The 16,887-nt window shown below is 47.4% G+C and overlaps 13 protein-coding genes across 13 annotated transcripts, besides 25 other annotated features; 12 read left to right on the plus strand and 1 right to left on the minus strand. All coding sequences in view use genetic code 2, as the record gives it.

The window, feature by feature from the left end:
- Positions 1-68, plus strand: a tRNA (tRNA-Phe).
- Positions 69-1,049, plus strand: an rRNA (12S ribosomal RNA).
- Positions 1,050-1,119, plus strand: a tRNA (tRNA-Val).
- Positions 1,120-2,719, plus strand: an rRNA (16S ribosomal RNA).
- Positions 2,720-2,794, plus strand: a tRNA (tRNA-Leu).
- Positions 2,795-2,813: 19 nt separating this feature from the next.
- Positions 2,814-3,791, plus strand: gene-GeneID:20355709 (ND1). The gene has a single exon. The coding sequence runs from the start codon at positions 2,814-2,816 to the stop codon at positions 3,789-3,791; it is 978 nt and encodes a 325-aa protein (YP_009057576.1).
- An 8-nt stretch (positions 3,792-3,799) lies between these two features.
- Positions 3,800-3,871, plus strand: a tRNA (tRNA-Ile).
- Positions 3,872-3,883: 12 nt separating this feature from the next.
- Positions 3,884-3,954, minus strand: a tRNA (tRNA-Gln).
- Positions 3,954-4,022, plus strand: a tRNA (tRNA-Met).
- gene-GeneID:20355697 (ND2) lies at positions 4,023-5,062 on the plus strand. The gene has a single exon. A coding segment is annotated over exon 1 (1,040 nt).
- Positions 5,063-5,132, plus strand: a tRNA (tRNA-Trp).
- Position 5,133: 1 nt separating this feature from the next.
- Positions 5,134-5,202, minus strand: a tRNA (tRNA-Ala).
- A 10-nt stretch (positions 5,203-5,212) lies between these two features.
- Positions 5,213-5,285, minus strand: a tRNA (tRNA-Asn).
- Positions 5,286-5,352, minus strand: a tRNA (tRNA-Cys).
- Positions 5,352-5,422, minus strand: a tRNA (tRNA-Tyr).
- Position 5,423: 1 nt separating this feature from the next.
- On the plus strand, positions 5,424-6,974 carry gene-GeneID:20355698 (COX1). Its single transcript has one exon. The coding sequence runs from the start codon at positions 5,424-5,426 to the stop codon at positions 6,972-6,974; it is 1,551 nt and encodes a 516-aa protein (YP_009057578.1).
- Positions 6,966-7,038, minus strand: a tRNA (tRNA-Ser).
- Positions 7,039-7,043: 5 nt separating this feature from the next.
- Positions 7,044-7,112, plus strand: a tRNA (tRNA-Asp).
- An 11-nt stretch (positions 7,113-7,123) lies between these two features.
- gene-GeneID:20355699 (COX2) lies at positions 7,124-7,808 on the plus strand. Its single transcript has one exon. A coding segment is annotated over exon 1 (685 nt).
- Positions 7,809-7,877, plus strand: a tRNA (tRNA-Lys).
- A 1-nt stretch (position 7,878) lies between these two features.
- On the plus strand, positions 7,879-8,046 carry gene-GeneID:20355700 (ATP8). Its single transcript has one exon. It carries the CDS (start codon positions 7,879-7,881, stop codon positions 8,044-8,046), a length of 168 nt encoding a protein of 55 aa, YP_009057580.1.
- On the plus strand, positions 8,037-8,720 carry gene-GeneID:20355701 (ATP6). Its single transcript has one exon. The coding sequence runs from the start codon at positions 8,037-8,039 to the stop codon at positions 8,718-8,720; it is 684 nt and encodes a 227-aa protein (YP_009057581.1).
- A 10-nt stretch (positions 8,721-8,730) lies between these two features.
- Positions 8,731-9,514, plus strand: gene-GeneID:20355702 (COX3). Its single transcript has one exon. A coding segment is annotated over exon 1 (784 nt).
- Positions 9,515-9,583, plus strand: a tRNA (tRNA-Gly).
- gene-GeneID:20355703 (ND3) lies at positions 9,584-9,934 on the plus strand. Its single transcript has one exon. It carries the CDS (start codon positions 9,584-9,586, stop codon positions 9,932-9,934), a length of 351 nt encoding a protein of 116 aa, YP_009057583.1.
- Position 9,935: 1 nt separating this feature from the next.
- Positions 9,936-10,005, plus strand: a tRNA (tRNA-Arg).
- A 1-nt stretch (position 10,006) lies between these two features.
- Positions 10,007-10,303, plus strand: gene-GeneID:20355704 (ND4L). The gene has a single exon. It carries the CDS (start codon positions 10,007-10,009, stop codon positions 10,301-10,303), a length of 297 nt encoding a protein of 98 aa, YP_009057584.1.
- On the plus strand, positions 10,297-11,674 carry gene-GeneID:20355705 (ND4). Its single transcript has one exon. A coding segment is annotated over exon 1 (1,378 nt).
- Positions 11,675-11,744, plus strand: a tRNA (tRNA-His).
- Positions 11,745-11,810, plus strand: a tRNA (tRNA-Ser).
- Positions 11,810-11,880, plus strand: a tRNA (tRNA-Leu).
- Positions 11,881-13,698, plus strand: gene-GeneID:20355706 (ND5). Its single transcript has one exon. It carries the CDS (start codon positions 11,881-11,883, stop codon positions 13,696-13,698), a length of 1,818 nt encoding a protein of 605 aa, YP_009057586.1.
- Positions 13,699-13,706: 8 nt separating this feature from the next.
- gene-GeneID:20355707 (CYTB) lies at positions 13,707-14,852 on the plus strand. The gene has a single exon. It carries the CDS (start codon positions 13,707-13,709, stop codon positions 14,850-14,852), a length of 1,146 nt encoding a protein of 381 aa, YP_009057587.1.
- Positions 14,853-14,862: 10 nt separating this feature from the next.
- Positions 14,863-14,932, plus strand: a tRNA (tRNA-Thr).
- Positions 14,933-14,943: 11 nt separating this feature from the next.
- Positions 14,944-15,013, minus strand: a tRNA (tRNA-Pro).
- A 9-nt stretch (positions 15,014-15,022) lies between these two features.
- On the minus strand, positions 15,023-15,541 carry gene-GeneID:20355708 (ND6). Its single transcript has one exon. The coding sequence runs from the start codon at positions 15,539-15,541 to the stop codon at positions 15,023-15,025; it is 519 nt and encodes a 172-aa protein (YP_009057588.1).
- Position 15,542: 1 nt separating this feature from the next.
- Positions 15,543-15,614, minus strand: a tRNA (tRNA-Glu).
- Positions 15,615-16,887: a sequence feature (control region).

A 16,887-nucleotide genomic window follows, 5' to 3' on the forward strand; every position in this document is an offset into this window, starting at 1 on the left:
GTCCTTGTAGCTTATAAAAAGCATGACACTGAAGATGTCAAGATGGCTGCCACACACACCCAAGGACAAAAGACTTAGTCCTAACCTTACTGTTAGTTTTTGCTAGGTATATACATGCAAGTATCCGCGCTCCAGTGTAGACGCCCTGGACACCTTAACTCAGGTAGATAGGAGCAGGCATCAGGCTCACCACCACCGTAGCCCAAAACGCCTCGCAATTGCCACACCCCCACGGGTATTCAGCAGTAGTTAATATTAAGCAATGAGTGTAAACTTGACTTAGCCATAGCAAATCTAGGGTTGGTAAATCCTGTGCCAGCCACCGCGGTCATACAGGAGACCCAAATTAACTTTATAACGGCGTAAAGCGTGGTTACATGTTATCCAAGTAACTAAGATTAAAAAGCAACTGAGCTGTCATAAGCCCAAGATGCCAATAAGGCCCCCTTATTAAAGAAGATCTTAGGACAACGATTAATTGAAGCCCACGAAAGCCAGGGCCCAAACTGGGATTAGATACCCCACTATGCCTGGCCCTAAATCTTGATGCTTAAACCTACTAAAGCATCCGCCCGAGAACTACGAGCACTAACGCTTAAAACTCTAAGGACTTGGCGGTGCCCCAAACCCACCTAGAGGAGCCTGTTCTGTAATCGATGATCCACGATATACCTGACCATTCCTTGCCAAACACAGCCTACATACCGCCGTCGCCAGCCCACCTACACTGAAAGACCAACAGTGGGCGCAATAGCCCAACCACGCTAATAAGACAGGTCAAGGTATAGCCTATGGAATGGAAGCAATGGGCTACATTTTCTAGCATAGAACATCAACGGCAAAGAGACATGAAACTGTCTCTGGAAGGCGGATTTAGCAGTAAAGCGGGACAATCGAGCCCTCTTTAAGCCGGCCCTGGGACACGTACATACCGCCCGTCACCCTCCTCGCAGGCGCCCCCCCCCCCCCCCATAAATTAATAAGCTATCCAGCCGAAGATGAGGTAAGTCGTAACAAGGTAAGTGTACCGGAAGGTGCACTTAGAACACCAAGACGTAGCTTAAATAAAAGCATTCAGCTTACACCTGAAAGATACCTACTAACCTCAGGTCGTCTTGATGCCAGACTCTAGCCCAATCTACATGACCTGGAATAACAAAGCTACTCCATAAACCCAACTAAAGCATTCTCTAGTCCTAGTATAGGCGATAGAAAAGACACCATTGGAGCGATAGAGACCACGTACCGTAAGGGAAAGATGAAATAGTAGTGAAAAAAGCCAAGCTATAAACAGCAAAGATCAACCCTTGTACCTTTTGCATCATGGTCTAGCAAGAAAAACCAAGCAAAATGAATTTAAGTTTGCCACCCCGAAACCCAAGCGAGCTACTTACGAGCAGCTATTGTTGAGCGAACCCGTCTCTGTGGCAAAAGAGTGGGACGACTTGTTAGTAGTGGTGAAAAGCCAACCGAGCTGGGTGATAGCTGGTTGCCTGTGAAACGAATCTAAGTTCACTCTTAATTCTTCTCCAAGGAAAACCAACAAACCCCAATGAAGCGAATTAAGGGCAATTTAAAGGAGGGACAGCTCCTTTAAAAAAGAATACAATCTCTACGAGCGGATAAGTAATTTAGCCAAAATCCTACTGTGGGCCTTCAAGCAGCCACCAACAAAGAGTGCGTTAAAGCTCCGTACCCCAAAAATATAAGAACCTTGCGACTCCCTCCCCACTAACAGGCCAACCTATACCCAAATAGGAGAATTAATGCTAGAATGAGTAACCAGGGTCCTCCCTCTACGACGCAAGCTTACATCAATACATTATTAACAAACCACCCATATACGACAAATCAAACAAGCAGAGTATTAAACACTTTGTTAACCCAACAGAGGAGCGTCCATTAAGAAAGATTAAAACCTGTAAAAGGAACTAGGCAAGCCCGTCAAGGCCCGACTGTTTACCAAAAACATAGCCTTCAGCAAACCCAAAACAAGTATTGAAGGTGATGCCTGCCCGGTGACTCGTGTTTAACGGCCGCGGTATCCTAACCGTGCAAAGGTAGCGCAATCAATTGTCCCATAAATCGAGACTAGTATGAATGGCTAAACGAGGTCTTAACTGTCTCTTACAGGCAATCGGTGAAATTGATCTCCCTGTACAAAAGCAGGGATAAACCCATAAGACGAGAAGACCCTGTGGAACTTTAAAACCAGCAACCACCTTAAAACACACACACCCCCACTGGGCCCACTGCTAAATAAGCCACTGGTCTGCGTTTTTCGGTTGGGGCGACCTTGGAGTAAAACAAAGCCTCCAAAAATTAGACCACACCTCTAGACTGAGAGCAACCCCTCAACGTGCTAATAGTACCCAGACCCAATATAATTGATCGATGGACCAAGCTACCCCAGGGATAACAGCGCAATCTCCTCCGAGAGTCCGTATCGACGAGGAGGTTTACGACCTCGATGTTGGATCAGGACATCCTAGTGGTGCAGCCGCTACTAAGGGTTCGTTTGTTCAACGATTAACAGTCCTACGTGATCTGAGTTCAGACCGGAGTAATCCAGGTCGGTTTCTATCTATGATGAACTCTTCCCAGTACGAAAGGAGAGGAAAAGTGAGGCCAATACCACAAGCAAGCCTTCGCCTTAAGTAATGAAACCAACTAAATTACAAAAGGCTATCACACCACATCACATCCAAGAAAAGGATTAGCTAGCGTGGCAGAGCTCGGAAAATGCAAAAGGCTTAAGTCCTTTAACTCAGAGGTTCAAATCCTCTCCCTAGCTTTAACCTGAAACCACCGACATGACCAACTACCCCCTATTAATCAATTTAATCATAGCCCTCTCCTACATCCTTCCGATCCTAATCGCAGTAGCCTTCCTCACACTCGTAGAACGCAAAATCCTAAGTTACATGCAGGGGCGAAAAGGCCCAAACGTGGTAGGCCCATTTGGACTTCTACAGCCCCTGGCCGACGGAGTGAAACTATTCATCAAAGAGCCTATCCGGCCATCAACATCCTCCCCAATCATGTTCCTGACAACCCCCATACTAGCCCTACTCCTGGCAATCTCCATCTGGATCCCACTCCCCCTGCCATTCTCCCTAGCGGACCTAAACCTGGGCCTATTATTTCTCCTAGCCATATCGAGCCTAGCGGTCTACTCCATTCTATGATCAGGGTGAGCCTCCAACTCAAAATATGCTCTAATTGGAGCGCTGCGGGCGGTGGCTCAGACAATCTCCTATGAAGTCACCCTAGCAATCATCCTGCTATCTGTCATTCTCCTAAGCGGGAACTATACTCTGGGCACCCTGGCAGTCACCCAAGAACCCCTTTGCCTCATTTTCTCCTGCTGACCGCTCGCTATAATATGATATGTGTCCACGCTCGCCGAGACTAACCGCGCCCCCTTCGACCTGACAGAGGGGGAGTCAGAACTAGTCTCCGGGTTCAACGTAGAATACTCAGCAGGACCATTCGCCCTCTTCTTCCTAGCAGAATACGCAAACATTATGTTAATAAACACACTAACTGCCATCCTATTCTTCAACCCAAGCTTCTTAAATCCCCCTCAAGAGCTATTCCCCGTAGTGCTGGCCACAGAGGCCCTACTTCTATCAGCAGGGTTCTTATGAATCCGTGCTTCCTACCCTCGATTCCGATACGACCAACTAATGCATTTACTATGAAAGAACTTCCTGCCCCTCACACTAGCCCTATGTCTGTGACACATCAGCATACCAATCTGCTACGCAGGCCTACCACCCTACCTAAGATTCGCCCCGGAAATGTGCCTGAAGACTAAGGGTCACTATGATAAAGTGAACATGGAGGTATACTAACCCTCTCATTTCCTACCTCCCAGGCCTTAGAAAAGCAGGAATCGAACCTACACTAGAGGAATCAAAACCCTCCATACTTCCCTTATATTACTTTCTAGTAGGGTCAGCTAAACAAGCTATCGGGCCCATACCCCGAAAATGATGGTTCAACCCCTTCCCCTGCTAATGAACCCCCAAGCAAAACTAGTATTCACCATCAGCTTACTCCTAGGAACAACCATCACTATCTCGAGCAACCACTGAGTTATGGCCTGAACCGGCCTCGAAATCAACACACTCGCCATCCTGCCACTAATCTCGAAATCTCACCACCCCCGAGCTATTGAAGCTGCTACCAAATACTTCCTAGTACAAGCAGCTGCCTCTGCCCTAGTCTTATTCTCCAGTATAACCAACGCATGACACACCGGGCAATGGGACATCACCCAGCTCTCTCACCCAGTATCATGCTTGATTCTAACCTCAGCAATTGCAATAAAACTAGGACTAGTGCCATTCCACTTCTGATTCCCAGAAGTACTACAAGGCTCCCCCTTAACCACCGGCCTTCTACTCTCCACTATCATAAAACTCCCACCAATAGCGCTACTCTTCATAACCTCGCCATCACTAAACCCCACACTCCTAACCACCATAGCCATCCTATCGACAGCCCTAGGGGGATGAATGGGCCTCAACCAAACACAAACTCGAAAAATCCTAGCATTCTCCTCCATCTCCCACCTTGGTTGAATAGCGATCGTAGTTATCTACAACCCAAAACTTACACTACTCAACTTCTACCTGTACGCACTAATGACCTCAACAGTCTTCCTCACCCTAAACTCAATCAAGGCCTTAAAACTATCTACCCTAATAACCGCATGGACCAAAATACCAGCACTAAGCGCTATACTACTACTAACCCTGCTCTCACTAGCAGGACTACCGCCACTGACAGGGTTCCTGCCAAAATGACTCATCATCCAGGAGCTAACCAAACAAGACATGGCCCCAGCAGCCACGATCATCTCCCTCCTCTCCCTGCTAGGCTTATTCTTCTACCTGCGCCTAGCATACTGCACGACAATCACACTACCCCCACACACCACCAACCACATAAAACTATGGTACACCAACAAACCAACTAGCATCCTGATTGCTATCCTAACCACTATATCCATCATCCTGCTCCCGATCTCCCCTATGATCCTCACTGTCATCTAAGAAACTTAGGATTACCTAAACCGAAGGCCTTCAAAGCCTTAAACAAGAGTTAAACCCTCTTAGTTTCTGCTAAAGTCCGCAGGACACTACCCTGCATCCCCTGAATGCAACCCAGGTACTTTAATTAAGCTAGGACCTTGACTAATCAACTAGGCAGATGGGCTTCGATCCCACGACTCTATAGTTAACAGCTATATGCCCTAACCAACAGGCCTCTACCTAAGACTTCGGCGTGCAGTTGGCACACATCGATGAGCTTGCAACTCACCATGAATTTCACTACAAAGTCGATAAGAAGAGGAATTGAACCTCTGTAAAAAGGACTACAGCCTAACGCTTATACACTCAGCCATCTTACCTGTGACATTCATCAACCGATGACTATTCTCAACCAACCACAAAGATATCGGCACCCTGTACCTAATCTTCGGCGCATGAGCCGGGATAGTAGGTACCGCTCTAAGCCTACTTATCCGAGCAGAACTTGGACAACCAGGGGCTCTCCTAGGAGATGACCAAGTTTACAACGTAGTAGTTACAGCTCACGCTTTCGTGATAATCTTCTTCATAGTTATGCCAATTATGATCGGAGGATTCGGAAACTGACTAGTCCCCCTAATAATTGGAGCACCAGATATAGCATTCCCACGAATAAACAACATAAGCTTCTGACTACTGCCTCCATCCTTCCTCCTGCTACTAGCATCCTCCACCGTAGAAGCAGGAGCAGGCACAGGATGAACAGTATACCCCCCACTGGCCGGCAACCTAGCCCACGCCGGAGCCTCAGTAGATCTAGCAATCTTCTCCCTACACTTAGCAGGTATCTCATCAATCTTAGGGGCAATCAACTTTATTACAACAGCAATCAACATAAAACCCCCCGCCCTATCACAATATCAAACACCCCTATTTGTCTGATCCGTACTAATCACCGCAGTACTACTGCTCCTGTCGCTACCCGTCCTCGCTGCAGGAATCACAATGCTACTCACCGACCGCAACCTCAACACCACATTCTTTGACCCCGCAGGCGGAGGAGATCCAGTCCTATACCAACATCTCTTCTGGTTCTTTGGCCACCCAGAAGTCTACATCCTAATCCTGCCTGGATTCGGAATCATCTCCCACGTAGTAACATACTACTCAGGGAAAAAAGAACCATTCGGCTACATGGGGATAGTGTGAGCTATGCTATCCATCGGATTCCTGGGCTTTATCGTCTGAGCGCATCACATATTCACAGTAGGAATGGACGTCGACACTCGAGCTTACTTCACATCCGCCACCATAATCATCGCCATCCCAACAGGCATCAAAGTGTTCAGCTGACTAGCCACCCTCCACGGAGGAACAATCAAATGAGACCCACCAATACTGTGAGCCCTAGGATTCATCTTCCTATTCACCATTGGAGGACTAACAGGGATTGTTCTAGCAAACTCCTCACTAGACATTGCCCTACACGACACATACTACGTGGTAGCCCACTTCCACTACGTACTATCAATGGGAGCAGTATTCGCAATCCTAGCCGGATTCACCCACTGATTCCCACTATTCACTGGCTACACTCTACACTCAACATGAGCCAAAACACACTTTGGGGTAATATTCGTGGGAGTAAACCTAACCTTCTTCCCCCAACACTTCCTAGGCCTAGCCGGAATGCCACGACGATACTCAGACTACCCAGACGCCTACACACTATGAAACACTATCTCATCAGTAGGATCGTTAATCTCTCTGACAGCCGTAATTATGCTAGTGTTCATCATCTGAGAAGCCTTCGCATCAAAACGCAAAGTCCTACAACCAGAACTAACAAGCACCAACGTTGAATGAATCCACGGCTGCCCGCCCCCCTTCCACACCTTCGAAGAACCCGCCTTTGTCCAAGTACAAGAAAGGAAGGAGTCGAACCCCCATATGTTGGTTTCAAGCCAACCGCATAGACCACTTATGCTTCTTTCTCATAAAGAGGTGTTAGTAAAACAATTACATAGCCTTGTCAAGGCTAAATTGTAGGCGAAAACCCTACACACCTCTCCATCAAAATAATGGCCAACCACTCACAACTCAACTTTCAAGACGCCGCCTCACCTATCATAGAAGAACTCATGGGATTCCACGACCACGCCCTGATAGTTGCCCTAGCAATCTGCAGCCTGGTCCTTTACCTCCTAACTTTCATACTTACAGAGAAACTTTCATCAAACACAGTAAACGCCCAAGAAATTGAACTCGTCTGAACTATCTTACCAGCCATAGTGCTAGTAATACTCGCCCTACCATCACTACGAATTCTATACATAATAGACGAAATCAACGAACCAGACCTGACCCTGAAAGCCATCGGTCACCAATGATATTGAACCTACGAATACACCGACCTCAAAGACCTCACATTTGACTCCTACATAGTCCCAACAACAGACCTGCCCTTAGGACACTTCCGCCTACTAGAAGTAGACCACCGCGTTATTGTCCCCATGAGCTCCTCAGTCCGAGTCATCGTAACCGCAGACGACGTACTTCACTCATGAGCCGTACCCAGCCTAGGCGTGAAAACTGACGCAATCCCAGGACGCCTCAATCAAACTTCTTTCCTTGCCTCCCGACCTGGGGTATTCTACGGACAATGCTCAGAAATCTGCGGAGCCAACCACAGCTTCATGCCAATCGTAGTAGAATCTACCCCTCTCGCTAACTTTGAGAGCTGATCCTCTTTAATATCATCTCAATCATTAAGAAGCTATGAACCAGCATTAGCCTTTTAAGCTAAAGACAGAGGGACCCCCCCCTCCTTAATGATATGCCTCAACTAAACCCAAACCCCTGATTTTTTATCATGCTCTCTTCATGACTCACCTTCTCCCTAATCATCCAACCTAAACTCCTGTCATTCGTATCAATAAACCCCCCATCCCGTAAATCCACCACCATCCCAAACACCACCCCCTGAACCTGACCATGAACCTAAGCTTCTTCGACCAATTCTCAAGCCCATCCCTACTAGGAATTCCACTGATCCTTATCTCAATAACATTCCCAGCCCTACTCCTCCCCTCTCTGGACAACCGATGAATCACCAACCGACTCTCCACCCTTCAACTCTGATTCATCAACCTAGTTACAAAACAGCTGATAATACCATTAGACAAAAAGGGCCACAAATGAGCCATAATTCTCACATCCCTCATAATCTTCCTCCTGCTAATCAACCTGCTTGGGCTACTACCATACACATTCACCCCAACCACCCAACTATCAATAAACCTAGCCCTGGCATTCCCCCTATGGCTTGCCACTCTCCTAACCGGCCTACGTAACCAACCATCCGCCTCCTTAGGTCACCTCCTGCCAGAAGGTACCCCAACCCCGCTAATCCCAGCCCTAATCCTAATCGAAACAACAAGCTTATTAATCCGACCACTAGCCCTAGGAGTGCGACTCACAGCCAACCTCACAGCAGGGCATTTACTCATTCAACTCATCTCCACGGCCACAACAGCCCTATTTTCGACGATACCAGCAGTCTCTTTACTAACATTAGTAGTCCTCTTCCTATTAACAATCTTAGAAGTAGCAGTAGCAATAATCCAGGCCTACGTCTTCGTCCTACTACTAAGCCTCTACCTACAAGAGAACATCTAACACCACGATAATGGCTCACCAAGCACACTCTTACCACATAGTAGACCCAAGCCCATGACCCATTTTAGGAGCAGCCGCTGCCCTACTAACTACTTCAGGACTAACAATGTGATTCCACTATAACTCTCCCCGACTCCTAATTCTAGGACTCATCACCACCGCCCTAGTCATATTTCAATGATGACGGGACATCGTGCGGGAGAGCACATTCCAAGGCCACCACACCCCCACCGTGCAGAAAGGGCTTCGATACGGAATAGCCCTGTTCATCACATCAGAAGCCTTCTTTTTCCTGGGGTTCTTCTGAGCCTTCTTCCACTCAAGCTTAGCCCCCACCCCAGAACTCGGAGGACAGTGACCACCCGTAGGAATTAAGCCCCTAAACCCGATAGAAGTGCCTCTCCTAAACACTGCCATCCTCCTAGCATCAGGAGTTACCGTCACATGAGCCCACCACAGCATCCCAGAAGCCAATCGAAAACAAGCAATCCAAGCTCTACTCCTAACAGTCCTCCTAGGATTCTACTTCACAGCCCTACAAGCCATAGAATACTACGAAGCCCCATTCTCCATCGCTGACGGAGTATACGGCTCAACCTTCTTCGTCGCTACAGGATTCCACGGCTTACACGTGATTATTGGCTCTACATTCCTATTAGTATGCCTCCTGCGCCTAATCAAATACCACTTCACGTCTAACCACCACTTCGGATTTGAAGCAGCCGCCTGATATTGACACTTCGTAGACGTTGTATGATTATTCCTCTATATCTCCATCTACTGATGAGGATCTTACTCTTCTAGTATATCTATTACAATCGACTTCCAATCCTTAGAATCTGGTTTAAACCCAGAGAAGAGTAATAAACATAATTCTATTCATACTAACACTTTCATTCGTCCTAAGCATACTACTAACAGCACTAAATTTCTGACTAGCCCAAATAAACCCAGACCCAGAAAAACTATCCCCATACGAATGCGGATTTGACCCCCTAGGCTCAGCTCGACTGCCCTTCTCCATCCGCTTCTTCCTAGTAGCCATCCTATTCCTCCTATTCGACCTAGAAATCGCCCTGCTCCTACCACTACCATGAGCCACCCAACTACAATCCCCCATCACCACTCTGACCTGAGCTTCCCTACTAATTCTACTCCTCACTCTCGGACTAATCTACGAATGAATCCAAGGCGGGCTAGAGTGAGCAGAATAGCAGAAAGTTAGTCTAACTAAGACGGTTGATTTCGACTCAACAGATTATAGCCCTCACCCTATAACTTTCTTTATGTCCTACCTACACCTAAGTTTTTACTCAGCCTTCACCCTAAGCAGCCTAGGGCTAGCCTTCCACCGAACCCACCTAATCTCAGCACTACTATGTCTAGAAAGCATAATACTGTCAATGTACATTGCCCTAGCCATATGACCCATCCAAACACAAACACCAGCGTCCACCCTACTACCCATCCTAATGCTAACATTCTCCGCCTGCGAAGCCGGCACAGGACTAGCCCTGCTAGTAGCCTCCACCCGGACCCACGGCTCCGATCTACTACACAACTTCAACCTCCTACAATGCTAAAAATTATCATTCCAACTGCCATGCTACTACCCCTAGCCCTCCTGTCCCCATGCAAGCACCTATGAACTAACACCACCCTGTACAGCTTACTGATCGCTGCTACAAGCCTACAATGACTCACGCCCACGTACTACCCGAGCAAAAACTTAACCCCCTGAACCTCCATTGACCAAATCTCCTCCCCCCTACTAGTCCTCTCCTGCTGGCTCCTACCCCTCATAATCATAGCAAGCCAAAACCACCTAGAACAAGAACCCGCCGCCCGCAAGCGAATCTTTGCCACAACAATCGTCCTAGCCCAGCTATCCATTCTACTAGCCTTCTCAGCCTCAGAGCTGATGCTCTTCTACATCGCATTCGAAGCTACCCTAATTCCAACCCTAATCCTCATCACACGATGGGGCAACCAGCCAGAGCGCCTAAATGCTGGGATCTACCTACTATTCTACACACTCGCCAGCTCACTACCACTACTAATCGCTATCCTACACCTACAAAACCAAATCGGCACACTATACCTCCCAATACTAAAGCTATCGCACCCCACACTAAACAACTCCTGATCTGGACTAGCCGCGAGCCTAGCCCTACTCACAGCTTTCATGGTCAAAGCCCCACTCTACGGCCTACACCTATGACTTCCCAAAGCCCATGTAGAAGCCCCTATCGCCGGCTCCATACTACTAGCCGCCCTGCTGCTAAAACTCGGAGGATATGGCATCATACGAGTCACCATCCTAGTAAACCCAACATCAAACAACCTCCACTACCCATTCATCACTCTAGCCCTGTGAGGCGCTCTAATAACCAGCGCCATCTGCCTACGACAAATTGACCTAAAATCCCTAATTGCTTACTCATCTGTAAGCCACATAGGCCTGGTAGTAGCCGCAACCATAATCCAAACCCAATGAGCATTCTCAGGGGCAATAATCCTAATAATTTCACATGGACTGACATCATCAATACTATTCTGCTTGGCCAACACCAACTATGAGCGAACTCATAGTCGAATCCTCCTACTCACACGAGGGCTACAACCCATACTACCCCTGATAGCCATTTGGTGACTTCTAGCCAACCTCACAAACATAGCCCTCCCACCAACAACAAACCTTATAGCAGAACTAACCATCGTAATTGCACTCTTCAACTGATCCGCTTTCACGATTATCCTAACGGGAGCCGCAATCCTACTCACAGCCTCATACACCCTATACATGCTCACAGTGACACAGCGAGGTCCCCTCCCATCACACATCACATCAATCCAAAACTCCTCTACACGGGAGCACCTCCTCATGGCCCTACACATAATCCCAATATTCCTACTCATCCTCAAACCTGAACTAATCTCAGGCACTCCCATATGCAAGTATAGTTTCAACCAAAACATTAGATTGTGATTCTAAGGACAGAAGTTAAAATCTTCTTACTCGCCGAGGGGAGGTCGAACCAACGAGAACTGCTAACTCTTGCATCTGAGCATGAAACCTCAGTCCCCTTACTTTCAAAGGATAACAGTAATCCAATGGTCTTAGGAGCCACTCATCTTGGTGCAAATCCAAGTGAAAGTAATGGACCTATCCCTAATCCTAAATACATTCATACTCCTAACCCTAGCCACCCTAGCCACCCCTACCCTATTCCCACTTTTATCAGACAACCTCAAAAACACCCCCGCCACCATCACAAGCACAGTTAAAACCTCCTTCTTAATCAGCTTAATCCCCATAACAATCTACATCCACTCCGGGACAGAAAGCCTGACCTCCGTCTGAGAATGAAAATTCATCATAAACTTCAAAATCCCAATCAGCCTAAAAATAGACTTCTACTCACTAACCTTCTTCCCCATCGCATTATTCGTCTCATGGTCCATCCTGCAATTCGCAACCTGATACATAGCCTCAGACCCGTACATCACAAAATTCTTCACCTACCTACTATTCTTCCTAATTGCAATACTAATCTTAATCATCGCCAACAACCTATTCGTCCTGTTCATCGGCTGAGAAGGAGTCGGAATTATATCTTTCCTGCTAATCAGCTGATGGCACGGACGAGCAGAAGCCAACACCGCCGCCCTCCAGGCCGTCCTTTACAATCGAGTGGGGGATGTAGGCCTAATCATGTGCATAGCATGACTAGCATGCGCTATAAACACCTGAGAAATCCACCAACTTCCCCCTACATCCCAAACACCAACACTCCCCCTTCTTGGCCTAATCCTAGCTGCAACCGGCAAATCCGCTCAATTCGGCCTGCACCCATGACTACCAGCCGCCATAGAAGGACCCACCCCCGTGTCAGCCCTACTCCACTCCAGCACAATAGTAGTAGCAGGAATCTTCCTATTAATCCGAACCCATCCCCTATTCAGCAACAACCAGACCGCCCTGACCCTATGTTTATGCCTAGGGGCTCTATCTACACTATTTGCCGCTACATGCGCCCTCACCCAAAACGACATCAAAAAAATCATCGCCTTCTCCACCTCAAGCCAACTAGGACTAATAATAGTTACAATCGGACTAAACCTCCCAGAACTAGCCTTCCTGCACATCTCTACCCACGCATTTTTCAAAGCTATGCTCTTCCTATGTTCAGGCTCTATTATCCACAGCCTAAATGGCGAACAAGACATTCGAAAGATAGGAGGCCTTCAAAAAATACTACCTACAACCACCTCGTGCCTGACTATCGGGAACTTAGCCCTAATAGGAACGCCATTCCTAGCAGGGTTCTACTCAAAAGACCAAATCATCGAAAGCTTAAACACATCCTACTTAAATACCTGGGCCCTCTTACTGACTCTCCTAGCCACATCCTTCACTGCAGTATATACAATCCGTATGACCGTACTAGTTCAAACCGGCTTCGTCCGAATTCAACCCTTGACCCCAGTCAATGAAAACAACCCCGCAGTGACCTCCCCCATCACCCGCCTTGCTCTAGGAAGTATTATAGCAGGCTTCATCATCACCTCCTACATCCTACCAACAAAAACACCCCCCACAACCATACCACTATCCATCAAAATAACAGCCATGGTAGTAACAGCCATAGGAATCGCCATAGCCCTAGAAATCTCAAAAACAACCCAAATGCACATCCTAACAAAACAAACACCGCTATCAAACTTCTCCACCTCCCTAGGATACTTCAACCCCCTAGTTCACCGCTTCAGCATAACTAAGATCTTAAGCGGAGGACAAAAAATCGCCTCGCACCTAATCGACCTATCCTGGTACAAAATACTAGGACCAGAAGGATTGGCCAATCTACAACTAACAGCATCCAAAATCTCCACTACCCTACACTCCGGCCTAATCAAAGCCTACCTAGGATCATTCGCCCTATCCATCCTAATCATCCTGATATCAATACACAGAATCAACAAATGGCCCTCAACCTTCGTAAAAATCACCAAATCCTTAAAGTCATCAACAACGCCCTAATTGACCTCCCAACACCACCCAACATCTCAACATGGTGAAACTTCGGGTCACTACTGGGCATTTGCTTAATCTCACAAATCGTCACAGGCTTACTACTAGCCATGCACTACACAGCAGACACCAACCTGGCATTCTCCTCCGTAGCCCACATATGCCGAGACGTCCAATTCGGGTGACTAATTCGCAACCTGCACGCCAACGGAGCATCGTTCTTCTTCATTTGTATCTACCTACACATCGGCCGAGGACTGTATTACGGCTCCTACCTCAACAAAGAGACCTGAAACATCGGAGTCATCCTACTCTTAACCCTCATAGCAACCGCCTTCGTAGGGTATGTCCTGCCATGAGGACAAATATCCTTCTGAGGAGCTACAGTCATTACAAACCTATTCTCAGCAATCCCCTACATCGGACAAACACTCGTGGAGTGAGCCTGAGGCGGATTCTCAGTAGACAACCCCACATTAACCCGATTCTTCGCTCTACACTTCCTACTCCCATTCCTCATCGTAGGCCTCACACTAGTACACCTCACATTCCTACACGAAACAGGATCAAACAACCCCCTAGGAATCCCATCAGACTGCGACAAAATCCCATTCCACCCTTACTACACCGTAAAAGACATCCTAGGATTCGTATTAATACTCTCCCTACTAGTCTCCCTAGCCCTATTCTCCCCCAACCTCCTAGGAGACCCGGAAAACTTCACCCCGGCCAACCCCCTAGTAACTCCACCCCACATTAAACCCGAGTGATACTTCCTATTCGCCTACGCCATTCTACGATCCATCCCGAACAAACTGGGAGGAGTCCTAGCCCTGGCCGCCTCAATCCTAGTCCTATTCCTAACCCCACTCCTCCACACATCAAAATTCCGATCAATGACCTTCCGCCCTCTGTCGCAAATCCTATTCTGGGCCCTGGTCGCTAACGTCCTAGTCCTAACCTGAGTAGGCAGCCAACCAGTAGAACACCCCTTCATCATCATTGGTCAACTAGCCTCACTCTCCTACTTCACGATCATCCTAGTCCTATTCCCCCTTGCAGCCATCCTAGAGAACAAGCTGCTCAAACTCCAATAAACCCTAATAAACTCTAATAGTTTATGAAAAACGTTGGTCTTGTAAACCAAAGATTGAAGATTACACCCCTTCTTAGAGTTACCGCGCATCCTCAGGGAGAAAGGATTCAAACCTCCATCACCAACTCCCAAAGCTGGTATTTTGAATTAAACTACTCCCTGACCCTACCATTAAACCGCCCGAATGGCCCCCCGAGATAAACCCCGCACAAGCTCCAACACCACAAACAAAGTCAGCAACAGCCCCCACCCCCCAACCAACAATAACCCAACCCCATCCGAGTAAAGCAGGGCCGCCCCGCTGAAATCCGACCGAACCGATAACAAACCACCATTATTCACCGTGCCCTCATCCCCCAGCAATCCCACCACACCACTCACAACGAAACCCACCACAACAACCAAGCCCATGCCAAAGCCATAGCCAACAACCCCTCAACTAGCCCAAGCCTCCGGATAAGGATCCGCTGCCAACGACACCGAGTAAACAAACACCACCAACATCCCTCCCAAGTAAACCATAACAAGCACCAAGGACACAAAAGAAACCCCCAAGCTGACCAGCCAACCACACCCAGCAACAGCTGCCACAACCAACCCTAACACCCCATAATACGGAGAAGGATTAGATGCAACTGCTAACCCCCCCAAAGCAAAACATAACCCTAAAAACAGGACAAATTCTATCATAAATTCCCGCCCGGCCTCTCTCCGGGACCTACGGCCTGAAAAGCCGTTGTTATATAACTTTAACTACAAGAACGCCTAGACCAGTCAGCTCCTCCGACCCCCCCCTTCACCCCCCGCAGTATATTTTCTCTATACTTTCAGGGTATGTATAATATGCATCACATTATATGCCACATCAGACAGTCCATGAAATGTAGGATAATCCAAAGTATATGTAATGGTACTCCACATGAAACCCAAACATTATCTCCAAAACAAGTGGTATAAGGACAGTAACTCCACCAGAGACATTCTTGCTTCAGGTACCATAAAGCCCAAGTCATCCTACCCAAGGCCCAAGCCGCAAGCGTTACCCCTAACACCCAAGAATCCAGCACTATACCAACTCTTCACTCACGTGAACGAGGAATGTCCCAGCACACCTTTGAACCCTCAAAGTCTACCGAGTTCGCCCACCTCCTAGGCAATATTCTAGGCCAACAGCTTTCAAGCACTCCCAAGCCAGAGGACCAGGTTATCTATTGATCGCGCTTCTCACGAGAACCGAGCTACTCAACGTTATAGGTGATTTAGGTTATTGGCTTCAGGCGCATACTTCCCCCCTAACCGCCGAGCTCAACTTGCTCTTTTGCGCTATTGGTTGTAACTTCAGGACCATGAACTACAACAAGCCCCCTCACTTGCTCTTCACAGATACAAGTGGTCGGTTGGATTCTCCTCCCTACTCCCACCGGCTATAGGCATACCGACCTTCTACACTTTGTTTTTTTTAATATCCTTTCAATAAGCCCTTCAAGTGCGTAGCAGGTGATATCTTCCTCTTGACATGTCCATCATATGACTACCGAGCATATGAATCCCCTAACACCCAGAATGTCATGGTTTAATGGATAAGGTCGTCTCAAACTTGACACTGATGCACTTTGACCCCATTCATGGAGTGCGCGCTAACTACCTCCCGTCAACAGATAGTGTAATGGTTGCCGGACATACTTATTATTTTATCACTCACTAGGAACTTGTATTTAAACTCTATATTCACGCATTCATTTCTTTTAATATTGAAATTTTCATCACCTTTCATAAAACGATAAGCCCGCCCGCGCCTGCATTTACCTAAACCACCAACCATTCACACATCTTCAACTTACTTTTCTCCCTATTTCCTAGTAACCCTGGACTGAACAATCACCCACCACACAACCAACCCGACATAGCGTGAACAGCCCTAAACAAATCACCACAAACCAAACACAGCCCTCAAAACGAACTTTTCACCATCCCGAAAAACCAAACAAAAATATAAACCACTAACACAAAACACTAAACAACCCCCGCCCAAACCA

Source organism: Passer montanus, mitochondrion (assembly GCF_014805655.1).
Source record: "Passer montanus mitochondrion, complete genome".
Taxonomy (NCBI): domain Eukaryota; kingdom Metazoa; phylum Chordata; class Aves; order Passeriformes; family Passeridae; genus Passer; species Passer montanus.